General features: G+C 40.5%; 1 protein-coding gene across 1 annotated transcript in view; it reads left to right on the top strand.

Moving 5' to 3' along the window:
* ryr2a (ryanodine receptor 2a (cardiac)) overlaps positions 1 to 25,657 on the top strand; it is a 160,332-nt gene that overhangs the window by 94,243 nt on the left and 40,432 nt on the right. Inside the window, exons 28-66 of the mRNA XM_060895086.1 lie at positions 1,723 to 1,931; positions 2,228 to 2,571; positions 4,290 to 4,407; positions 4,909 to 5,069; positions 5,610 to 5,769; positions 6,252 to 6,338; positions 6,709 to 6,935; positions 7,170 to 8,010; positions 8,763 to 8,963; positions 9,081 to 9,186; positions 9,476 to 9,619; positions 9,760 to 10,033; positions 10,157 to 10,271; positions 10,618 to 10,750; positions 12,047 to 12,150; positions 12,430 to 12,565; positions 12,936 to 13,122; positions 13,399 to 13,510; positions 13,678 to 13,798; positions 13,879 to 14,048; positions 14,392 to 14,612; positions 14,747 to 14,837; positions 14,947 to 15,087; positions 16,305 to 16,468; positions 16,643 to 16,721; positions 16,810 to 16,899; positions 17,318 to 17,455; positions 17,787 to 17,864; positions 17,965 to 18,040; positions 18,832 to 18,955; positions 19,410 to 19,525; positions 20,236 to 20,300; positions 20,733 to 20,854; positions 22,084 to 22,133; positions 22,687 to 22,747; positions 23,057 to 23,295; positions 24,394 to 24,475; positions 25,048 to 25,178; positions 25,472 to 25,657. The exon at positions 25,472 to 25,657 is cut by the window's right edge and continues 135 nt beyond it. Of these exons, the coding sequence (XP_060751069.1) occupies positions 1,723 to 1,931; positions 2,228 to 2,571; positions 4,290 to 4,407; positions 4,909 to 5,069; positions 5,610 to 5,769; positions 6,252 to 6,338; positions 6,709 to 6,935; positions 7,170 to 8,010; positions 8,763 to 8,963; positions 9,081 to 9,186; positions 9,476 to 9,619; positions 9,760 to 10,033; positions 10,157 to 10,271; positions 10,618 to 10,750; positions 12,047 to 12,150; positions 12,430 to 12,565; positions 12,936 to 13,122; positions 13,399 to 13,510; positions 13,678 to 13,798; positions 13,879 to 14,048; positions 14,392 to 14,612; positions 14,747 to 14,837; positions 14,947 to 15,087; positions 16,305 to 16,468; positions 16,643 to 16,721; positions 16,810 to 16,899; positions 17,318 to 17,455; positions 17,787 to 17,864; positions 17,965 to 18,040; positions 18,832 to 18,955; positions 19,410 to 19,525; positions 20,236 to 20,300; positions 20,733 to 20,854; positions 22,084 to 22,133; positions 22,687 to 22,747; positions 23,057 to 23,295; positions 24,394 to 24,475; positions 25,048 to 25,178; positions 25,472 to 25,657 (6,204 nt within the window). The remainder of the gene's footprint in view (positions 1 to 1,722; positions 1,932 to 2,227; positions 2,572 to 4,289; positions 4,408 to 4,908; positions 5,070 to 5,609; positions 5,770 to 6,251; positions 6,339 to 6,708; positions 6,936 to 7,169; positions 8,011 to 8,762; positions 8,964 to 9,080; positions 9,187 to 9,475; positions 9,620 to 9,759; positions 10,034 to 10,156; positions 10,272 to 10,617; positions 10,751 to 12,046; positions 12,151 to 12,429; positions 12,566 to 12,935; positions 13,123 to 13,398; positions 13,511 to 13,677; positions 13,799 to 13,878; positions 14,049 to 14,391; positions 14,613 to 14,746; positions 14,838 to 14,946; positions 15,088 to 16,304; positions 16,469 to 16,642; positions 16,722 to 16,809; positions 16,900 to 17,317; positions 17,456 to 17,786; positions 17,865 to 17,964; positions 18,041 to 18,831; positions 18,956 to 19,409; positions 19,526 to 20,235; positions 20,301 to 20,732; positions 20,855 to 22,083; positions 22,134 to 22,686; positions 22,748 to 23,056; positions 23,296 to 24,393; positions 24,476 to 25,047; positions 25,179 to 25,471) is intronic.

Here is a 25,657-nt window from a genome sequence, read left to right as displayed (position 1 = left end):
ATGGTTAATATAGTCACCATTTATGTTATTTTACAGGTATTGAAGAAATAGAATGACAAAAATACTGTTTTTTTATTGTTCATTTGAATATTGATGCTTTATTGAATTCTAAGATAATCTCAGCACACAAGGAAATATGTTCTACACAGTACTATGTCTTTATTATCTACATCAGTTATAACTCAGTCACAGAAATTGTGTTTTGTGTGTGTGTGTGTGTGTGTGTGTGAGAGAGAGAGAGAGAGAGAGAGAGAGAGAAAACCCTTCCCTTAAGAAATTCTTTATGTTTGTTGCACACCTACAAAAAGTAGAACGTATTGCCACCTATTGGTTGCTGTGATAGACAGCAAACTCTGTAGTCAAAATAAGGCATTAATATCCATATCACTGTACAGGTAGAACTTCCTTCTTGAACACATAGCACCATGGTGATGAACTCATTTGAATACGACTGCTACAATTTACACATGATTTGGACCTGGAGCCGGAATGAAAATACCACCCAAACATTAGATATAGCTGACTGTGACCCAGATTCTCAAATGCAGTGAAAACTTTTAAATACGCCTCTTTACAAAATATATGCCATTAGCATAAACGATCATTATAACAGCTAAACTAAACAGCATTAAGCCTGAATTCATCTGTGATCTTAGTCTTATTAATCAGAATTAGTTGTACTGTTGATTAAGCACTTGGGAATATTTTATGAGATGGCATAACATTAATATTAATGTGTTTATACCGATTAAAAAAGCAAGGGAACACTTAAACGTCATGTATATCAATCTAAGCAGTTCGGCAGTATAAGTGATTATGAATCAGTTTTACCTGCTTTAGTGCAAATGAAAGTGACAACAGGTGCACTGGAGAGGCAACTGCAACACAACCTCCTAAAAGGGAATGGTTTTACAGGTTGTGGTGACACACAGTTTTTCTCTACTTATCCTTCCTGTCAGTTTAGTCTCTAGTTTTGTGTTTTGTTTTTGGTGGTCCCCACCTGGAGGACTCTCAGATCATGAGAAACAAAATTCTCTGGTCTGATGAAACAAAGATTGAACTCTTTGGCCACGAATAGCAGGCATCATGTCTGGAGGAACCCAGGCGATGCTCATCACCTGACCAATACCATCCCTACAGTGAAGCATGGTGGTGGTAGCAGTTTTTCAGTGACAAGAACTGGGAGACTAGTCAGGATAGAGAGAAAGATGAATGCAGACATGTACGGAGACATCTTTGATGAAAACCTGTTTCAGAGCTCTCTGGACCTCATAGGTGTGCCAAGCTTGTAGCATCATATTCAAGAAGACTTGAGGGTGTAATTGCTGTCAAACTTGCTTTAACAAAGTATTGAGCAAAGGCATATGATTTTTTATTTTTTTTGATTTCCAACAAATTCATATTGTAATTATAGGGAATTGTTTGTAGAATTTTGAGGAAAATAATGAATTTAATCTATTTTGGAATAAGGTTGTAGCGTAACATAAATGAGGAAAAAGTGTAATATATATATATATATCTATCTATCTATCTATCTATCTATCTATCTATCTATCTATCTATCTATCTATATATATATATATATATATATATATTTATTTATTTATTTAGAGAGAGAGAGAGAGAGAGAGAGAGAGAGAGAGAGAGAGAGAGAGACTGTCCGAGGTTTCTGTTGTATCTCCTGTGGTGACATAGCTTTTTTTGCTATGTGCTGTGAGACAGGTTTTATCCCGGTGTGCAGTCTGGGCGTGAGTCAGTTAGGCCGGATGAACTTTGGGAAAGATGTGAGCACACTGAAGTTCTTCACCATCTGCGGCCTGCAGGAGGGCTACGAGCCATTCGCTGTCAATATGAACCGAGACGTCACCATGTGGCTCAGCAAGAGACTGCCTCAGTTTATACCTGTACCACAGGGCTACGAGCACATTGAGGTCTGCACACACACTGTATTTTATACCCAGATATTTTTAGCTTAATCACAAGCATCTCACAAGGCTTTGATCCAGTACCTCTGCTTTCACTACTCTCAGCTTTAGTGAGCATGTCAGTAAAATCGTGTAATTTGTATTAAATATAATTTAATTACTTAGTAAACTTATTACGTGATATATAGCATACATTTTATATAGACAGGATGGGTTTATTTATTTAGTTACACCATTTACTAGTATGCCCACGGATATAATATAGAGTGTGTTTACTGGTGTATATCTGCTATCTCCAAAAGGTCACGAGAATTGATGGCACAGTGGAGAGTCCACCTTGCCTAAAGGTTACACAGAGGTCATTTGGATCCCAGAACAGTAACACAGACATTGTGTTTTACCGGTTGAGTATGCCCATCGAGTGCGCTGAGGGATTCACTAAACCCGCTGGTGGGACTTTACCAGCAAACGGCAGCTTCTTCTCTCCGAAGAAAGATCTGGAAGATTTTGAGACAGTCTCAGACTTTGAGGTGCTGATGAAGAGTTCTCACAGCCACATGAGCTCTAACGGCCCGGATAAAGAAAAGGACGAGTTTAACAACCACAAGGACTACAACCAGGAGAAACCATCAAAACTGAAACAGAGGTTTGTGTCTGTATGTGTGTGTTGTGTATGTGTGTGTAGAATCAGATTTTGTGTAGGAGCTCTGCATATATATATATATATATATGTATGTATACAGCGGTGTAAAAAAGTGTTGGCCCCTTCCTGATTTTTTCTATTTCTTTGCATGTTTGTCACACTTTAATGTTTCAGATCATCGAACAAATTTAAATATTAGTCAAAGATAGCACAAGTAAACACAACATGCAGTTTTTAAATGAAGGTTGTTATTATTAAGGGATAACAGAATCCAAACCTACATGGCCCTGTGTGAAAAAGTGCTTGCCCCCTAAACCTAATAACTGGTTGAGCCACACTTAGCAGCAAGAACTGCAATCAAGCATTTGCGATAGCTTGCAATGAGTCTGTTACAGCGCTGTGGAGGGATTTTGGGCCACTCTTCTTTGCAGAATTGTTGTAATTCAGCCACATTGGAGGGTTTTTGAGCATTAACCACCTTTTTAAGGTCATGCCACAGCATCTCAACAGGATTCAGGTCAGGACTTTGACTAGGCCACTCCAAAGTCTTCATTTCGTTTTTCTTCAGCCACTCAGAGGTGGACTTGCTGGTGTGTTTTGGATCATTGCAGAACCCAGGTTCGCTTCAGCTTGAGGCCACAAACAGATGGCCCGCACATTGTCCTTCAATCCAGCAGAATTCATGGTTCCATTTATCACAGCAAGTCTTCCAGTTCCTGAAGCAGCAAAAACAGCCCCAGACCATCACACTACCACCACCATATTTTACTGCTGGTATGATGTTATTTTTCTGTAATGCAGTGTTACTTTGATGCCAGATGTAATGGGACACACACTTTCCAAAAAGTTCAACTTTTGTCTCGTCAGTCCACAGAGTATTTTCCCAAAATTCTTGGATCATAAAGATGTTTTCTGGCAAATCTGAGACGAGCCTTTATGTTCTTTTTGCTCAGCAACGGTTTTCGTCTTGGAACACTGCCATGCAGGCCATTTTTCCCAGTCTCTTTCTTATGGTGGAGTCATGAACACTGACCTTAACTGAGGCAAGTGAGGCCTGCAGTTCTTTTGATGTTGTTGTGGGGTCTTTTGTGACATCTTGGATGAGTCGTTGCTGTGCTCTTGGGGTAATTTTGGTTGGCCAGCCACTCCTGAGAAGGTTCACCACTGTTCCATGTTTTCGCCATTTGTGGATAATGGCTCTCACTGTGGTTCACTGGAGTCCCAAAGCTTTAGAAATGGCTTTCTATCCTTTTCCAGACTGATAGATCTCAATTACTTTCTTTCTCATCTTTCTCATCTCGGTAAGATGTGTAGCTTTTGAGGATCTTTTGGTCTACTTCACTTTGTCAGTCAGGTCTTATTTAAGTGATTTGTTGATTGTGAACAGCTGTGGCAGTAATCAGGCCTGGCTGTGGCTAGAGGAATCGAACTCAGGTGTGATAAACCACAGGTATGTTTTAAATCTAATATTAAAATTTGTTTGATGATCTGAAATTTTAAAGTGTGACAAATCTGCAAAAACAAAAAATATATACAGTATATACACAATATATTCCATAATGTCCATAATATAATACCTGTTGGTAATGATAATATTTAATGATTTGATATGGTTACAAAACCAAGCAGGTGGTTTAAATAAAATAAAGGTATAAGAAAAACGTGTGTGTGTGTGTCTGTGTGTGGGTGGGTGGGTTGGTTTGTGGGTGGGTGTTATGCAGGTTCATGTTGAAAAAGTCTAAACCGGATTTCAGCACAAGTAACTCATCAGCTCGTCTGTCTGAAGAGGTGATGGCCGACGAGAGAGATGATTATGAGTTCCTGATGCAGACATGCACGGTGAGAAGTAACAATTCACCAGCACAGTTACTATTCACATGTCGGCTTCAATTCAAGGGTGTTTATATCTGTGTTTAGGACACAACACTTATTCATGTCATTTGTCCTATTTAGAAGATCACAATAAAGTAACAGGATAAAATAATATCAGCCATGAAGAAAGAGCGTGTATATCAGTCATGAGGAAGAGTGTGTTTAAATGCACATTGATAATGCCTTTGGAAGTTGCTATGCTGTTGCTAGATTAAAGTAGTCACCTAAACAGCCTACTATATTTTAAAACTCTGTTCAAGACATTTTTCTGAATGACCAGATTCTTTTGTGTGTGTCATAATATTTTATGACTTTTAACTCTCTCTCAACGTTCCCTTGAATTAAATCCGATGTTCTATACAGTACATACTGATGTTCTATTATATTCAGAGCCAAAGTAATAAATAAATTGTATGATTTTATAAATACTGACAGTTGTAGTGCTTTTTTTTCCCCTCTGTGGTTCAGTACTACTACTCGGTACGGATTTTTCCAGGCCAGGAGCCTTCCAGTGTGTGGGTAGGCTGGGTGACCTCTGACTTCCACCAGTACGACCCGGCCTTTCACCTTGACAAGATCCGGACTGTCACAGTCACCCTCGGGGATGAGAAAGGAAAAGTTCATGAGAGGTCAGTGAAGCTAGGTCTGTTGGCTAATTAGCTTGTTTAGCCAATAATCAAGGGCAGAGCATTTCCACTGCTAATTTAGTAAGCTGGGAGGTTGGGCTCTGGTCCTCATATCCTTAAGTTGCTCATAAGATAATAAGCTCCTGTTTACACAATTGCTCTTTTTGATTTTACAGTGTACAGTTATAGAAGGGAAATGATTTGAGTCTGGTTTCTTCTTCATGTCATCTTGGGGCTGCATCTTGCCACTCTTCACCCTGACTAGCTAAATTAATAAATTATCATTTAAATGTGGCAATTAGATATTTTTTGTGCCACTGTCCCTTGTTAAAAGTGCTATACAAATAAAATAAAATTTAATTTTCTGTTTTTCCAAAAAGGTTTCTAGTAAAATGTTTGTGGTGTTTCTTCTCTCATTGTGAAATTGTTACATTTGCTGCTTTACAGCAGTCCTGTAACTGGTGTTGCTTTGTCCCTTTCTCAAGCTCTGTCTTTCACTGTCTATTCCTTTGTGTGTGTGTGTGTGTTTGTGTGTGTGTGCAGCATTAAGCGCAGTAACTGCTACATGGTGTGGGCCGGTGAGAGTAATAACCCTGGGCAGGGCCGTAACAATAATGGACTAGAGATCGGCTGCATGGTGGACACTGCCAGTGGCCTGCTCACTTTCACAGCCAATGGCAAAGAGCTCAGCACTTACTACCAGGTACAGTTGATGAGATTGCTGCTTATAATGTACACACATAAATACACTCAGTAGCCAGCATATCTGGCCCACCTGCCACATGTACCGTGCGTATCACTCCCTTCTCTTTGAACATGAGTAAAAATTTGTATTATTGGATCATTCTTTGCACAGCACTGTCACTCACATCACGGTGTTGAGACCAGTGTCTCATAGGCTACAATAAAAAAAGTTCACCTGCATGGTACAGTAGGTGTATATGATAAAGTGACATGTGGGAGTCTGTCATATAACATGCATCATGATGTATTATTCAGTTATATTCTAAAGCAGTACTTTCTAAAGTACAGTAACTGCTATAAATGATTTTTTAACTATAGGGAGAATAACAGAAAAGTAAAAAAAAAAAAAAAACAACCCATGTAGTTACATGCGTGAGGAAAACGAGACCTATAGAGTTCAACTCAGTGTCACAAAATGATAATGAGTGTGTGTTTGTCTAGGTGGAGCCGAGTACCAAACTGTTCCCTGCAGTGTTTGCTCAGGCCACCAGCCCCAACGTCTTCCAATTTGAACTGGGACGAATCAAGGTGAGAATACAAAACCAGCCTGTACACAGATGCATCCACGCATCCACATACAGACAAAATAGATAAACACGGTAAATCCACTTTAAATGAGTAAATATCATATGTTTAAACTCAAACAGGAAATGCTTTTTGTGTTAGGTTTGCTGGAAGTACAAGGTTATTATTACTCGAAAAAAAATGAATGTATCGCCTCGAGTATCTGGCTTGATGATGGGATTAAGAAAGGGCATGACTTCCTGTAACTTGACATTAAAAACATTTGTTAATGTTTAACACCAAACAGATCGGTTTGATGATAAGGAATTAGAGGTATTGATTTGGGCATGTATGCATGTGTGCTTGCTTCATTGTTTGTGTTTCTGAGGTTCAGAATGTGATGCCATTATCAGCCGGGCTGTTTAAGAGCGAGCGGAAGAACGCAGTGTCTCAGTGTCCACCCCGCATGCATGTCCAGTTCCTCACACCCGTGCTCTGGAGCCGAGTGCCCAATCAGTTCCTCAGGTCAGAGGTCACCAGGGTCAATGAGAGGCACGGCTGGATGGTGCAGTGCACAGAACCGCTGCAGTTCATGGCCCTGCATATACCTGAGGAGAACAGGTAAACCACACACACACACACACACACACACACACTCAAGTGGCATGTGCTCTCTGTCAGTTTTCCAATAGGCTTACTCTAATATTTGCCATTGTGTAAAGATTGTTTAAAAGTATATTTTGTAGAAACACGCCAGTATATTCTGCACTGATGTGTTAAAATCTCTAATGTTTGGCTCATTGCTCTGGTGTGTGTGTGTGTGCATGTGCGTGCGTTTGCTTGTTTATTGAACAGGTCGGTGGATATCCTGGAACTCACAGAACAGCGGGAGCTGTTGCAGTTTCACTACCACACACTGCGTCTGTACTCAGCCATGTGTGCTCTGGGGAACCACCGTGTGGCAGCAGCGCTCTGCAGCCATGTGGACGAGTCTCAGCTGCTGTCAGCTATTCAGAACAAAAGTATGGCGGGCCTGCTTCGCACCGGCTACTATGAGCTGCTCATCGACATCCATCTGAGCAGCTATGCCACAGCCCGGCTCATGATGAACAACGAGTACATTGTGCCCATGACTGATGAGACCAAGAGCATCACACTCTTTCCTGACGAGCAGAAGAAGCGCCACGGCCTGCCAGGAATTGGCCTGAGCACCTCACTGAGACCACGCATGCACTTCTCCTCTCCGAATTTCATCAGTGCTGTCACCACAGGCAATGGCAGCGGCGGGAGCGACCGTTTCCAATACAGCCCAGAGTTCCCGCTGGAGACTCTGAAGAGCCGCACGATGGAGATGCTCACAGAGGCAGTACAGGAGGGCAGCCTTCATGTTCGAGACCCTGTAGGGGGAAGCACAGAGTTTCTTTTTGTGCCTCTTATCAAGCTCTTTTATACATTGCTCATCATGGGCATCTTCCACAATGGGGACCTGAGGGCTATCCTGCAACTCATCGAGCCCAGTGTATTCTCACAGGACTCTGGGGAACAGGGGCGGGCCATCAGTCCAGACAGAGAAACTGATTACGGAGAGAGAAGGACTGACGGAGGCCCAGGAGGAGAGGAGGAAGAGAGTGGAAAGAGGAAAGTGCCTAAAGAAGGCCTGCTTCAGATGAAGCTGCCTGAACCTGTTAAACTGCAGGTCAGAAACCCCTGTGCAACTATGTAGAAATTATTACTTGTATGTTATGCGCCTTGTATCTTGTGGCAATTTTCATGTTGTCCTCCAGCAGTAGCACCACTGCAGCCATGAATACCTGTCAGTTATTTTCCTTATCGACCTCTTCATTATTTATTTGTTTGTTTGTTTATTTCCTGGATGTTCTTTGAATGGGAGTTATTTGTAGTTTGTTACTGTACTCATGAACTATTACCATGTGTCAATGCGGGCAATTTCCTTCCCACATCAAATTATCGTATTTATCCTGCTGCATAAATACAATAATGCTGGCTCTGTGGTTTTGTCAGATAATCAACATTCGGCATTAGCTGCCTTGTCCTTCTGACCTGCATTGTACTGCCGGCAGTGGCTTGTTGTTGTGGGAGGTCATTTTCCCCTACCTTATTTAAGAAAAACAAACATCTCAAGAAACATTTTCAACGTAGGGGTCAATGTAGAGCTACTGCGATGCTCTTGAAAATCTGTGACTTCAGAAGAAATGAAAATGTTTTTAAATACTGTAAAATGTTTGGCTGTTGGCTCCAGGCTACTGATTAGTACGTTTTAAGCCTTTGAGCACAGTTGTTCGTTTTCATCTGCTCAGCTCATTTGTACATTATTTGGATAAAGTGGTCAGACAAACGAGTAAATGTAAACATGTTTTTTAAGGAAAATGTAGTTTTACAGATTCATTTGAATACCTGGTTTATTCTCCCTGTTTTTCTGTTGATCAGATGTGCCACCTTCTGCAGTATCTGTGTGACTGTCAGGTCCGGCACCGGATCGAGGCGGTAGTGGCCTTCTCTGATGACTTTGTAGACAACCTGCAGGATAACCAACGTTTCCGCTATAACGAGGTGATGCAGGCACTCAACATGTCTGCTGCCCTCACTGCTCGCAAAACCAAAGAGTTCCGCTCACCGCCTCAGGAACAGGTCTGTCTAAAATTACCGTCCAGCATATTTTTAATGCAACAGCCTCTGCTGGAGGATGTATTTAGTATCTGTGTATGGCTGTGTGTGCATTCTTTTTTTTGTTTTTTTTTTTTCCAGATTAACATGCTGCTCAGCTTCAAGGATGAGAAGCAGGAATGTCCCTGTCCAGAGGACATCCGAGACCAGCTGCTGCAGTTCCATGAAGATCTCATGACACACTGTGGTACAAACACATTCTCACACTCATTAAACTCACTCTACTTATGCAGTATTTTTAGAGAAGGCTCTTTTCTTCCATATAAACTTTGATGAAGCATTGGAACCTACACTAAAGACATATATCTTATTTACAAGCTCAAATAATATTTTATTTGCTATATTAATGATGGCTGTAATAGGCTTAGAAATCAGTGATATCCCCATTTTGATCAGTTGGCTGAGGCTGGATGTACCTCAGGAAGAAATTATGGTTAATATTCATTATTGATGTTAATAATATCACGTGTGTGCAGGTATAGAGATTGATGACGATAAGCTGGGGGAAGGAGACAGCGATTTCACGATCAGAGGGCGTCTTATGTCCCTGGTGGAAAAAGTGTCTTACTTGAAGAAGAAAATGACTGACATGCCGAAGAAAAAAAAAGCCAAGAAGCCCAGTAAGTACTCAAATTGCTTGTATCGGATTTTTCTCATTTGCTCCGACGATAATTGGCCTGCTGCTTTATCTGGGTGCTAAATCATCTGAAGCTTTTATTAGTCAGTTGGAATAAACGGGTGGTCTCTCTGCACTGTGTAGGCACTCTGCAGCAGTTGATTTCAGAGACGATGGTTCGCTGGGCTCAGGAGTCTGTGATAGAGGACCCTGAGCTAGTCAGGGCCATGTTTGTGCTGCTACACAGACAGTATGATGGAATCGGCGGGCAGGTGCGTGCTCTGCCAAAAACATACACCATCAATGCTGTCTCTGTGGAGGACACCATCAACCTGTTAGACTCGCTTGGACAGATCCGTTCACTGCTCAGCGTCCGCATGGGCCGCGAGGAAGAAAAACTCATGATCCGAGGCCTCAGGTAAACACAACATAAAAACACAAACACGCACATGCACACACCGTGTCACTCTCTTGGGTTAAACTACTTCATGTATTAGCACCAGTGGAAAGACTGATGGCTCATTTCCCCCTTTCTCTACAGCGACATCATGAACAATAAGGTGTTCTATCAGCACCCAAACCTGATGAGAGCTTTGGGGATGCATGAAACAGTTATGGAGGTCATGGTTAATGTGCTGGGTGGAGGAGAGTCCAAGGTAATCATCACCATGCCTAACATGCATAGAAAAGAAGGACTGGACTATTATTTAGAACAAACTAAAAGCAGTAGATATTTACTTTAGATGACTTAGATGACAAAAGAATACAGCATTTATTTTGCTTAGCTTACAGTAGGAATAGATGTAATATTCAAATATATATCTTAAATATATTTTTTAACCATTTCTGATTGATAACTGTAAAACAAATCAGTAACAAAGACCGACATGAATAACAAATGAACTTTATTTACTAAGAGCGTCATTATATACAGTAGCTGTACTTTTTGTTACTGTACTTCTCTTCAGTTTTTATCTGCATTCTTGGTCCCTCGGTTTCTAGGAAATCGCATTTCCTAAGATGGTGGCCAACTGCTGTCGCTTTCTGTGTTACTTCTGCCGGATCAGCCGTCAAAACCAGAAGGCCATGTTTGATCACCTGAGCTATTTGCTGGAGAACAGCAGCGTGGGTCTCGGTAACAACAAACACCATCTTCTTTTTAAGATGCATGATATAACGTTTTAGCGAATGGCTGAATAACGGACTCTCGAAAAATGTCTTTACCAGCTATGTACCAGATTTGCCATTCGCCACTGAGGTATAGCACCATTTAATGGATAAATCCCTTAGCTTAGTCAAGGTGCTTCAGACTTTGGCTTCATTTGCAGCTCTGCTTGTTTGACTTGTCTTTACTGTTGTACCCAGGAAAGCTTTTCTTATTCTTACATTCCATTCCATGGCTTTTTAATTGTAGCATTTGTCTTTTTTCGCAATCTAGTCGTGTGCTCATCTGAACAAACTGAGCATGGAAATGGACTGTGCACAGTTATAAATGATGATGGTAAAAGTGCACAAAATGAGTTTCTCTAGCAGAGTGTATCATTACAGTACATGCATATAAAAAGAAAAAAAGAGTGTGTAGTTAGCAGAGGGGTCTTGCATTTGTTCTGTTTGTGGAATCGTGGAATTGTGTGCAATCTGCTGGCCCAGTAGAGCTCACTATTTAAACAGAAATAATAAGGGTTCCTAAATAACATAAGTGACATAACATAACATCTCTGGACTGAAACTGTTTAAAATGACCTTACTACAGTGTTACTCATTGCGCGGCTCGCGAGCCTCCTGCGGCTCGCCAAGCTTTAATATGCGGCTCACATGGCAGTAAATAATACGGTGATATGATCATGTGGTTAAAATTTATTTTTCATTTAAATAACATTAAAACAATCAAGGAAGCATAGAAAAACTAATGTGCTCTATTACAGATAATAATATATATTTATATCTATTATTTGACTCGTCACTGACTCACTGCGTTCCGCAATAGCCAGTTTTTGGCGGCCTGTCAGAAGCTAGTTTGTGTTTCATGCTAGTTAACAACTTGTGTTTACTGTACACACGGACTAAAAAATGGATCGATTTCTTATCAAACAATCCCGCGCACAAAATGAACAGCAACAAAGCAATGTGACAGTGACAAAAGAGGTAACTGATGGGGAGCATGCATCATCCGCAACTCGAAGACAGAATAACTTGGCATACTTTGCGGTGAAAGTGCCTCTCCTATTGACTTTGTCCTATGTGTGGCTCACATGAAAAAAATAGTGAAGACCACTGCCTTACTACATTCTTTGTAGTCTACACAGACCCTATAAAATCCCACTTTAAGTCCATCTTGATCATGAATGTCTGTGTACATGTATGTTTGGGATGGGATCTATTCGATTGTATATACATAATGTACAGTGAAGCTCCTATGTATCCTCTGCAGCGTCTCCATCAATGCGTGGCTCCACACCACTGGACGTAGCTGCTGCTTCTGTGATGGATAATAACGAACTGGCGCTGGCCCTCAGAGAACCAGACCTGGAAAAGGTCAGAAAACAAATATTTCTGTTTCTCTTTCTCTATTTCTTCACTTCTTTCTGAGTTCCTAATCATTTTATTTAGTTATGATGTACCTGATGTAAAGTAATGCTGAACTCCTCACTAGAATAACTGCCCGTGATGTTCATGAGATACATGTAAATGTTATATTACATATTAATAGATTTACTACACACGCAGTTTTGTTACTTTTGTTTATTTTTTTTCTGTATTCTCTGTGTGTGCGTGTGCGTTTGTGTGTGTGTGTGTGTGTGTGTGTGTGCACAGGTGGTGCAGTATCTTGCAGGCTGTGGTCTGCAGAGCTGTTTAATGTTGGTGTCTAAGGGTTATCCTGATATTGGCTGGAACCCTGTGGAGGGAGAGCGATATCTCGACTTCCTCCGCTTCGCTGTATTCTGCAACGGTGAGAGTCACATTAATTAAGACTAACAGTTTATATTCAATATACTGTACGTAAACCGATTTAAATGACATTTCTATACCATGTACTGCACTGCTGCCTCTTTAAACAAAGCTTCAGCAATTTCAGGTCAGAGGCCACGTCCTCTACCAAGGAAAGAAAATCCGATTCATGATCCTTAACGCTTGTTCATTTCAAAATGATTTAGCTCTGGTTGAAGCTCTGGCTTGATCTACTAAAGTAGCCTGTCCCATCACAAGCATTTCATTCAGTCCATCTAGACCTTTAGATTATTATCTAAGGATCACAAAGATTTTTAAAAGATTAAAAACATGCACATTGAATGCTGGTTGTTAATTCTCTTTTTCTGTAGGTGAGAGTGTGGAAGAGAATGCTAATGTGGTGGTGCGCCTATTGATTCGCCGGCCAGAGTGTTTTGGCCCCGCCTTGCGTGGTGAGGGTGGAAATGGGTTGCTGGCAGCGATGGAGGAGGCTATTAAAATATCTGAAGATCCAAGCAGAGATGGACCCTCACCTACATCAGAGGACAGCAAGACACTGTATGGGCCTCTCTCTCTCTCTCTTTCTCTCTCTCGCTCTCTCTCTCTCTTTCTTTCTCTCTCTCTCTCTCTCTCTCTCTCTCTCTTTTTTTCTCTCCCTTTCACTCAATCACACACTCACTCATCCCCACACATGGGCACAAGCATAGTTCAATAACACTTGAGACGAAAGATTATGTGGGTCTTTGAGAAATCCTGACCTGTGTGAACATGATTTGTGTTTTCTTTTAAATGTTCATTACAAGGATATACAGTATGTGTGTGTACGCTTTACAGTAGCGATATGATGGATGACGAGGAGGATGACACTATACACATGGGTAATGCCATCATGACCTTCTATGCCGCTCTGATAGATCTTTTGGGCCGCTGTGCTCCAGAGATGCACGTGAGTCTGAAGCTCATACACAAAAAAGTACAAAAAAAAGAAAAGCTTGTCATTAACTAAATAAGATTTTAATGTGTTGGATTAAGATAAATTCAGTAATGTTGGGAGTAATCTGCATGGGACACACACTAAAGATTTGAAAAATGAATCTCCTCTTATTTGTGCAGCTGATCTATGCTGGAAAAGGAGAGGCGATTCGTATCCGGGCCATCCTTCGCTCTCTCATTCCCATTCAGGACCTGGAGGGAGTGATCAGCCTCCCCTTTCACATGCCCACACTCGCTAAAGGTAGATCAGTCTCTCTCTCACACACACACACACACACACACACACACAGGTATCAAAACCTTTTGTCCCATTTTTCACAGACGGTTCTGTGGTGGAGCCAGACATGTCGGCTGGGTTCTGTCCAGACCACAAAGCAGCCATGGTTCTTTTTCTAGACCGCGTTTATGGAATCGAGGACCAGAACTTCCTACTCCATCTGCTGGAGGTCGGCTTTCTGCCTGATCTGAGAGCTGCTGCCTCATTGGATACAGTGAGTCACATGACCATCAAATAATGCACGCTGAGGCACTTGGAATGTTCAGATTTGTTCAGCGTTCAATTTGTTAAATATTTGTTAAATAACTATTATAAGACAAAAATATTGACAATTATAAAATATTCCGACTAATGGGAAAAGAGTAGGAATAAAAAGACTGTGGTTATATAGTAAAATATATAAACAGTAATATAGTGTTAATAGTAATTATGTAATCTTAAATATTGTTCGATTTTCTTTGCTACTACAGATGCTTGTTTACATATTACACCCTTTTGCACTTCTGTACCCATTACAGCCATTTTACTCTGATACACTTCTGCTGTCTGACTTTTAGGCTGCTCTGAGTGCCACAGACATGGCGCTGGCTCTAAACCGTTACTTGTGTACTGCTGTTCTACCCTTGCTGACAAAATGCGCACCTCTATTCGCGGGCACAGAGCCGTTTGCCTCACTCATCGACTCGCTCCTCCACACTGTGTACCGCCTGTCCAAGGGCTGCTGCCTCACCAAAGCCCAGAGAGACGCCATCGAAGAGTGCCTGCTCGCTGTGTGTGGGTGCGTGTGTGTTTGTTTTGATTCGTTTAATTCCAGTTTACCAGTACTTATTAAGTTAACTTGAGTGGAAACAAGTCACTTTTCTCATATAAACATATCTGTTTAATGTATAATGAATATCGGCGTGTCCTTAGGAAACTGAGGCCATCTATGATGCAGCATCTGCTGAGACGTCTGGTGTTTGATGTTCCTCTGCTGAATGAACACACCAAAATGCCTTTAAAGGTCAGATTATCCTAGCTTCATTAGGCTTCATTATGGGTGACAAGGAAGAGGTACTGTTTTACCTCACATATAGCTTAAGCTGAGCTTGTTACTCGCATCTGTTTCCCAGCTTTTGACCAATCACTACGAGCGATGCTGGAAGTACTACTGTCTGTCAGGGGGGTGGGGAAGCTTTGGTGCAGCGTCAGACGAGGAGCTCCACCTCACAAGAAAACTCTTCTGGGGAATCTTTGATGCTTTATCCAGAAAGGTATCTGACACCCAGGCAAATTGAACTCCATATCTGCCTAGCTGAACATTTTTAGAATTTATACAAGACCTTGGTAAAGCAAAGGAGAAGAGCTCATCAATCATGCATGCTGCAGTCTTGTCCGCAGCTATCAAAAGGTCTCAGATGCACAAAATTTTATAGCGTATATTCCAGCTGCCTGTTATAGTATTATAGTCACTTATAGTGCAAGCTAAAATAATACTCACACAGTCTGCAGCATCTCATTAGATCAATACGATATGAGCTTTTATAAATCATATCCCAAACTATTAAATACTATTGTATTTTAAATAATAAGGCATAAGTAAAGAAATATGATTTTTAAAGGAAAATTCACAAATAGTAACATTTTGGTTATGTCCGTAGCCATTTATTGGCTGTTTCTGACAGAATAGACAATATCTTGTGTATGGTTTCTAACATACAGAGGCATCTGTACAGTTCAGAGGTACCAATAGTGTACAAGTAAATATCGTCGCTGTCGGGCGGAAACCTCGTATGTCCAAATTTGGTCAATGTCATATTTTTTCACATATCGATGCTATTGGTCAGTCCCCACGTGGGTCTGTTATTTTTACAAGTTATTAACCAATCTAAAGTCTTGAAAATAGCTTGAGCGCAAATCTCATAACTCCATTGGACACTTCAACTGTCCACCTCTTCCTCACTCCGTGGGAGAGCTTTACGTCATATTTCTCCTCAAGAAGAGTCGCAACGAATCAACACGTCTTCTGAGGTAAATGTCTTCAAAACACTGGGCTCAAAGAAAAAAAAATCTTGACCCCCGCTAGTTCTGGTGCTCGTCTGAGGACAGGAATTTAGCGCAAGACAATCCACTGCAACGTGGACTAAACCCTGTGCACTGCAGATAAGGTACGGCGTTTTTTTAAATTTCCTGAAAAATAACGGTTTTGGAGATACGAGGATTCTGTCTGACAGCGACGTTATGTTCCATTGTAGTTTAACTGGCTACTAAGCGTTAGAATTATTAACTAGAATGCGTTCCCTTTTGAGTCCAGATTCTCTCAAGGTTTTTCCCTTTTGTTGTTACAGCCAATAAAAATGTTATATCTGGATTTCCATTATAGAGAACCATGTTTAAATACTGTCTACAAACTCCATTTAATTGAAGACCGTTTTTCTTTAGCATATGCTCTATTGGATAAACAGTGCTCACGCAGTGTGTGTATCTGCAGAAGTATGATGCTGAGCTGTTTAAGCTGGCTTTACCGTGTCTGAGTGCTGTTGCTGGCGCTCTACCTCCAGACTACATGGAGTCTAACTATGTGGCGATGATGGAGAAACAGTCGTCCATGGATGCAGAGGGCAACTTTAATCCTCAGCCTGTTGACACCAGCAAGTTAGTGACACTTTCTTATGCTCTACTGATTCAATATGGATGCTTTGGGAATTAAAATGCAATGTTTATGTGCGTCATCTGAAACGTAATACCTCAAATTCTAGGGACTATAGCTTTCCGATTCTATAGAAAGGAAACTACAGTTATAACGTAATCATTATTGTGTTTCCTCAGTGTGAATGTTCCTGAGAAGCTGGATCACTTTATCAACAAGTACGCTGAACACTCACACGAGAAATGGTCCATGGAGAAGGTAATGAGGCATAATGTTTAACACCAGCTGCTCTGAAAGCTTGATGAAACTAGAGATATTCATCCATCTTTCCTCTGTCTTTCTGTAGTTTGCTAATGGCTGGGTTCATGGTGAGCAGTTGTGTGATGCCTCCAAAATTCATCCATTGCTAAAGGCTTACAAGGGACTCTCGGACAAGGTAAAGCCTCCCGTTATACAAAGCATATGTGTAAAAGCCTGAATTCTTTTGATTATCTGTTTTACTGACCTCAAGAGGTACATGAGGGATGAAGTGGCCCTTTAGTGCCACTGTTTCTTCAGAGCCACAGGATTTGCAGGTTGAAGAACATCACATTATATAAAAAGAGATGCATTTATTGTTGACAAATCAGTTCAATTAGAGCACATCAAGCTTCAACAGGCTTTAATATTATATAATAATGAAAATATAAATCTTAATATTAATCACAATCTTAATGTTTACCTGGCAAATGGAAATTAAGCTGAATTTACTAATCAATCAACAGCTGTTTAATAGTGCTGTGTGAAATAAAAAAAAGAATGTTATTACTTTTCAATGTACTATTAATTTTTCTGCCTTTGTGTCTGTCCTGCAGGATAAAGAGGTGTACCGTTGGCCCATCAGAGAGACTCTGAAGACCATGTTGTCTTGGGGCTGGAGCATCGAAAGGATGAGGGAGAGCGACTCGGCCAGTTTACACACCCGGACACGCAGGATCTCCCTCACCAGCCAGGTTAAATCGCAGCTTACATCGACCACAGCTTCGGGCCTCAACTTCTCAGTTGACAAGTCTATCACTATTCACACTGATCAAGCTCATAATCTTTAGGAAGGGCAAGAGGTTATACTGTATATTTACATTCCACTGAGATTTAATGCTCTATAAACAGGGGAGGGAAGAGAGGAATGATGGTTAGCCTGGGTGGTATCCATGTGTTTGGGTTGAGTTTCCAAACAGCTATTCATTTCACATTTGCTTATTAACGCTTTGTTCAATATTAACAATGTTTGAACGGTTTAAACGAATTCTAGGATTAGAGTCTGATTATTTGTGTTTTCTGTAGCTTTCTGTAGAGGGCGCTCATGGATTCAGCCCTCGCCCAGTGGACATGAGCAATGTCACCCTGTCCCGGGATCTGCATGTGAGTGAAAAGCTGTTCACTGATACATCATGCTAATGACATCAAAATCACTTTACACTCAGTATCATTTATTCTGTAACTGTTTGATTTTGACCTGCAGTCCATGGCAGAGCTGCTTGCAGAGAACTATCATAATATTTGGGCCAAGAAGAAGAAGCATGAACTGGAAGCCAAAGGTATATCCCAGAGGAGATCTGTGCTTTTCCTGTCTCCCTTTAGATCTTTTTTCTTTTTTTGGGACAGAAAAACAACCCAAATGCATAAGTGTGCAGTGTTTAAGTAGTAGACTGTATTGTCCTTAACATGTCTTTTCCTCTCTCCTAAATGAAATACTTGTTAAAGGCAGGACCTCACTGCTACGTGATGAAGGTAAAGGGTTTTAAAAGGCCTTAGCTCAGGATGCACAACTGTTCAAACTCTGGATTAATACCAATAGTCAAATTGTAGGTGATTACTCTTAATAGTTTCTTACAAATAGGATGGTTTTATTTCTAACCAAATATTTGCTACTAAAAGTTTTGTTCTACAAAAGCACAAATTCTTTCTGACCAAAGAAACCATTGTAATTGTAGCCCTCACACATTTGTGCACAGTGTGAACATAACTTGTAGCCTGTGTACAGACTTTAGGCACGCAATATGAACATTAAGCTAATATGAACATTAAGCTAAGCTAAATTAGTCCAGTAATCCGAAATCAATAACCCTGAATATATTGAATATATGATCCTGCAACTCAACCTGTTTTGTTTGCCCATAATAGCTGTGCAATGTAGCTGCAGTTTCCTACATGTTCAGCCATCTCCAGGTAGACCGTATAGGTAGAATATTCAGTCTGTTTTATGAAGGCTTCACAATGTTCTAGCAGGCAGTAATACAGAGCTGTTGAGTGTTTGGCTACAGTCTGAATGACAAAATTTGGGAATCTGTGATCCCACAGTTTCTACTTCCTTTTGCTTATTTTGTAGGAGGGGGAAGCCATCCACTGCTGGTTCCCTATGACACTCTAACTGCCAAAGAGAAATCCAAAGACAGAGAAAAAGCACAAGACATCCTCAAGTTCCTTCAGATTAATGGATACACCGTATCACGGTGAGTGTGTCTGATGTGTGGCCGTGTCACCATTTGCCATATTTTCCGTGTTTACAGTACATGTCTGGATCATGATCCCTTTGTTACATGAACATTTGCTTCATTTAACTGCGAACCAACACATGTGTTATTTAGTAAATGAAGGATTTTATCCAGGCTTTATGAATAGAAACTTAGAACGTAGATAATTAACAAGCCGTGAAATCTTTATTTAAGTGCTTTCTATCACTTTAGCTGCAGTAATGTGAATTTTCACTACCATGTCTTTGGGATTTTCAGTGTTACTTGATTGTTATTAGAGTTTTCTCATGACTTCAAACCAATTCTAACCACTATTTGTTGCTGGCATTTCTTATGAGTCACAGTTGAGCTAGTTGGTTTCATGACTCCATGTTAGCATCCTGCAAATCTTAAAATATGATGAGCATCACCTTTATTTTCCTTCCATTTTAAGGGCTATGAAGGAGCAAGAGCTGGACACACCCTCTATAGAGAAACGGTTTGCTTACACGTTTCTACAGCAGCTCATCACATATGTGGATGAAGCTCATGAGCACATGCTGGAATTCGGTACGTATTTTAGTGAAGATTTTTACCTATCGTCGCTGTCGGGCGGAAACCTCGTATGTCCAAATTTGGTCAATTTCATATTTTTTCACATATCGATGCTATTGGTCAGTCCCCACGTGGGTCTGTTATTTTTACAAGTTATTAACCAATCTAAAGTCTTGAAAATAGCTTGAACACAAATCTCATAACTCCATTGGACACTTCAACTGTCCACCTCTTCCTCACTCCGCGGGAGAGCTTCACGGCATATTTCTCCTCAAGAAGAGTCGCAACGAATCAACACGTCTTCTGAGGTAAATGTCTTCAAAACACTGGGCTCAAAGAAAAAAAAATCTTGACCCCGCTAGTTCTGGTGCTCGTCTGAGGACAGGAATTTAGCGCAAGACAATCCACTGCAACACGAACTAAACCCTGTGCACTGCAGATAAGGTACGGCGTTTTTTTAATTTCCTGAAAAATAACGGTTTTGGAGATACGAGGATTCCGCCCGACAGCGAAGATATATTATTTGATATGTTTGCCATCAGATTCTGTAATCGTTTCTGTAATTTTTTTTACATATGCATTGGTTCACACAAAACTGCATATTACAACTCATCCACATAGAGAGTTTTCTTCTGTATGCATAGTCTGTATGTTGCAGTCAGATAAAGCTTTCTTTTACATGCCTTTCATTTCATTTTGCTGCTGTATTTTTGTGTCTTTCTCAGACGTTACTACACGACAAAAAGGAGAGAAAATTCCTCACGAGCAGCAGATGAAGTTCTTTGGAAAGGTACAGTACTTATTATCAGTTTCTTTTTACAAAAACATTACATTTTCTATTTACCAACCAATGGCAACTTTCTTCTTTTTCCAAATACAATTTTATCCTAAACTCATTTTCTGCACACTTACTGTACAGTAATAATAACATCTCACATCTGACCACATACACCACTGAGGGGTTTAAGATTACGGCATATCCAGGGTTAACCTTGCCTATATGTTTTTAATCTAGTCTTAAATGTTGTGCTTTTTTCTGCTGTAAAGGTTTATAACCCATTATGGCATAGCTCTTTGTATGGTACCTTCACCAGATTGACAAAGTATATTTATTGTTAGGTTTTAGTTGAATGTTATAGTAAAAATCTTGCCTTGTTTCTACACAAACCTCTTGAAAGACAGAAAGAGTATAATACAGACACTATGGTTAATTTTTTGACAGGTTGTTCTGCCACTGGTTGACCAGTACTTTAAGAACCATCGGCTCTACTTCCTGTCCACTGCCATCCGTCCAATCAGCAGTGGAGGCCATGCTTCCAATAAAGAGAAGGAGATGGTGACCAGGTGGATGTAGCCTTTATCTGCATATTTCTGTGTGTGTGTGTGTGTGTGTGTGTGTGTGTGTGTGTGTGCATGCAATTGGGTGCGTTGGTGGTGGCCATGTCTGAGTCCAGTATCAGGAGTCTATTGTTCCTGATATTGTTGGTATACATTATCCAGGTGAGAAAGGAAGAAAAAAATCTTAGTGCACTCAAGAATGCTTGCATCAAATGGAGATCATGTAAGAGGTTAAATGCCCGACTCCTGTTTGCAATAAACCAGAGGCGTCCAATATTATCCGCAAAGGGCATAGTGTGAGTACAGGTTTTCATTCATTTCAATCAAAGCACCTGTTTAATTTGTTGATATTGGCTTTCAAATTGCTGAGGTGTGGCTTCTGCTTGTTTTGAATGCAAACCTATACCCACAGTACAATTTCTGAATAAGATTGAACCCCCTGGCAATAACCAATATAAAAGTAGAATATATAAAATAAGTCGATTTATATAATGTTCAAAAATAACTGTTGTGTTGCAAACACTGCCTGGTGTGGAGAATCATCTGGATATCTTTATGCACTTCCATGCTGAGACTGAGCTGTGATGCACTGAAACCGATCCACTTAAAAACCGGACTATTGCAAGTTCTGAAGGACAAAACATACCCCGAGAACGATGACATAACCGAGGCTGCTTTTGTAGCAGATAAGCAGGTTTTATTCAAACTCACAGAGTCCATGTCAGCTCTCTTGCACACTGTTGTTAGGAAAAAGGAGACACATCAAATCTCCACCAAATCGGTATATTTTATTTTTGTAAGTTATTACTAATTTCATTTGCAAAGAAAATGTATGAAATTGTGTTAAGTTGAAATCCAGGTGATCCTTATCCAGATAATTCTGATACTCCTGGAGGTTAGTAGAGGTGAAATTAAACCTGAATAATCATTTTCTCAGTTGTTTTTTTTTTGATAATCGAAATATGTGATTGGATTAGATCTATTTGAATCCTAAGATTAACATTCATAAGCTGTGGTTTCTGCAACTAGACCAGAGATCAAGTTCTCAATCTGTTTCCTTTATACCATCAGTACACTGTTAGCTAATCTTCTCTCTTCAGACCTGATTAATCCTCATGTAATACACTTTCAAAAATCTCTGCTTTTAGGTATTTTTGAACCTCTTTTTTAGTTTACTAATGTTTCTCTTTTCTTCTGCCTCTTTCTTTGTCATCAACTTTTTTCCTCTTACTCAGTCTTTTCTGCAAACTGGGAGTTCTTGTGAGACATAGGATATCTCTGTTTGGTAAGGTTGTTCTAACTGTTTGGCTTTGTTTTCTGATATGTGTGTGTGTGTGTGTGAGTGCATGCTATCAGTCGAGGCTCACACCTTTAGTTGTTCTGTTTGTGTTGAGTAAATTGTAAAAGAGAATGGCATCATGCCACCCTTATTGGCTGCAGATTACACAGGAAACATTTTCATTTTGTTTGCCCATTGTTGTTTTTATCACTTGTTTCCTTTATCAAATTCTTTACTGTAACTGGTTCAACAAATTTACAAAAAAAATCCATTGTAAACTTTGGATCTTCAGTGTCCAACTAGAACTATGACTGACCTAAGTGCTAAAGGAGGTTTTGCTTTTGGGGAAATCCTGTAAAAAAAATTTTTCTGAACTGAAATCGGAAACTATAGTAGAACAATTATAGCATGAAATCAAACATAACACAGGATCTAAGGGTTTCAGACAATGTTTATCAAATACGGCAGCAATGATATACTGGATGTTTGCTATTCTACACTTATATCAGGCCGAAGAAATGTATGTCGCTCTAACACCTGTCCTTTATTTATTTCCCAGGGAATGATGCCACTTCTATCGTGAACTGCCTTCACATACTTGGGCAGACATTAGATGCCAGGTCAGTCCAATCCAGTAACTGCAGACTGAAAACTTAAGTTGGACTTTCCATCAATATGTGTGCAAAAGCAATCAAAAATGAAGTACTGGTACAGAAAATGGTCATTCAGTTAATAATGAATACATAAATCATGACTAATAATATACATATCCTATATTTAGCATCAAACTATTCATATAAAAGCTGTATTTAATTGCTTCAACGGTCGGATAGCCATTTATTCTAAATTTGTCTACTTATTTGATGACGTTCAAAGCTTTAAAAAGTTACTGTAAATTTACAAGCACAGGAATTTCATGCCACATGTAGGACAGTTATGAAGACGGGTCTAGAGTCGGTAAAGGCAGCATTGCGGGCATTTTTCGATAATGCCGCCGAGGATCTGGAGAGGACAATGGAGAATCTACGGCAGGGTCAGTTCACACACACTCGAACTCAGTCCAGAGGAGTCACCCAGATCATCAACTACACCACCGTGGCTCTGCTGCCCGTCCTGTCCTCACTGTTTGAGCACATCGGTCAAAACCTTTTTGGAGAGGACCTTATATGTGAGTGTAACTTCTACCTTGATTTACTGCATAAAGAGGAACACGTACTTCATTATATAATAGACTCATGAATACCTTTAACATATCACTGAACATATTTTCATGTGGATGTGGACAGCTAGGTTCAAGCTTCTGATACTTCTTAGCTGCATTAGCTATACAGCTCTGTTTGGTGGATAACCCTGACTTTTAGACTATTTTGTTGAAGCAATAAAGAATTAGATTTCAGTAGTTATTGTTAAAGCATTTATCTCTAGAAAGAGTTTTGCTTTATTGTAATTCTATAATATTACTACTAATTACTAGACACCTGACTATTGACAATATTTTTATTTACTTACTGTAGCAAGCTAGCGGCCTTTTGATGGGTTGGCTGTGGCACTGTTTTTGAAATTAAGCAGCATATATTGGTCATTTATGTAGGATTATGATTAATCTACAGTACCTGTTTCTTCAAAGTTCTGGAAGACCTCAGAAATGGACTATATTCATTTTCTAAAACATTCCTGATACATGCCAAGCGATTCATATTGATTAGCCGTGTGATCGGTGTGTTAAAGCTGGAAGAATCCAGCTATTTAGTCAGTAAGTATGGAAAATCATCTCATTCCACAGGAAGAGGCTATTTGTCAGACATCGCCAACAACAAACTTCTCTCTGAGTCCTTAAGGAAACGTGGGAGTAACTCATTTCTTTGGCTCCAGCTGCTTCAACTAAAATGCCAGAATACATTTTAAGATAAGAAGCGGTAAAGGCGGACAAGCCAATTCTGGTTCTGCAAAATATTACAGTATATACAGTATCTGATATGGGGCCTGTTTGCAATAGTGGCTTAAATAAGAATTGCAAATAGTTTATATCAGCATTAATCATCAGGGAATACTCTGACAAACATGAATAAATGAACCTGAACTTAACTCCTGCTGACAGCCCACTCTCACATTACCATAACACTCTGACTGTTACATTTACTGAGTAATATTTATAACATGTTTTTAGATGAATAACCAAATATTGTCATTAGGCTGAATTACAAATGAGGTCATTACATCCTAGTTTATTAAATGCACTAAGAACGTCTTCTTTTTTTTTAAACAGTGGATGATGTCCAGGTTTCCTGTTACAGGATCCTAAACAGCCTCTACTCACTTGGCACCAGTAAAAGTATCTACGTAGAAAGGTAATGAACTTACAGAGTTTTATAGTGTATAAGGAAGAAGTCCTCACTTTATCAAGAGTTTACATTTCCTTTCTGTTAACCCTGCCTGGGGGGGGGGGCACGGTGGCTTAGTGGTTAGCACGTTTCGCCTCACACCTCCAGGGTTGGGGGTTCGATTCCCGCCTCCGCCTTGTGTGTGTGGAGTTTGCATGTTCTCCCCGTGCCTCGGGGGTTTCCTCCGGGTACTCCGGTTTCCTCCCCCATTCCAAAGACATGCATGGTAGGTTGATTGGCATCTCTGGAAAATTGTCCGTAGTGTGTGAGTGAATGAGAGTGTGTGTGTGCCCTGCGGTGGGTTGGCACTCCGTCCAGGGTGTATCCTGCCTTGATGCCCGAAGATGCCTGAGATAGGCACAGGCTCCCCGTGACCCGAGGTAGTTCGGATAAGCGGTAGAAAATGAATGAATGAATGAATGAATGAATGAATGCATGAATAACCCTGCCTGTTGTGCTAAAATGCTACAGGACAAATATCAGTCATGTTATGATAAGTAAGGAAATGACAGGTGTATTATTAACACTTTATTACATAGGCAGCGGCCTGCTCTGGGCGAGTGTCTGGCAGCATTTTCTGGTGCGTTCCCCGTAGCCTTCCTGGAACCTCATCTTAACAATTACAACAGCTTCTCCATCTACAACACTAAAGGCTCCAGAGAGAGGACAGGTGAATAGAGACGTTCTGCTCATCAGCATCCAATGGCTGTTTAACCACAGAGATAACAGGACGTGTTATAATGTTTCTTTTCTTTTCTCTCTCTCTCTCTCTCTCTCTCTCTCTCTCTCTCTCTTATTCTCTTTCTCTCTCTCCCTCTCTCTCTCTCTCTCTCTCTCTCTTCTGCTCTTTCTCTCTCCCTCTCTCTCTCTCTCTCTCTCTCTCTCTCTTTTTCTCTTTCTCTTTCTCTCCCTCTCTCTCGCTCTCTCTCTCTCTCTCTCTCTCTCTCTCTCTCTCTCTCTCAGCATGTGGTCTCCCAGCTCAGGTGGAAGAAGTGTGTCCCTTAGTCCCTTCCTTGGAGAAAGCTCTGGAAGAGATCATGGAGCTGGCTGAGTCAGGCATGCGCTACACTCAGATGCCCCATGTGATGGAGGTGGTGCTGCCTATGCTGTGCAGCTACATGTCTCATTGGTGGGAGCACGGGCCAGAGA

Source organism: Tachysurus vachellii, chromosome 2 (assembly GCF_030014155.1).
Source record: "Tachysurus vachellii isolate PV-2020 chromosome 2, HZAU_Pvac_v1, whole genome shotgun sequence".
Classification (NCBI taxonomy): domain Eukaryota; kingdom Metazoa; phylum Chordata; class Actinopteri; order Siluriformes; family Bagridae; genus Tachysurus; species Tachysurus vachellii.
This window is presented reverse-complemented; position numbering and strand designations above follow the sequence as displayed.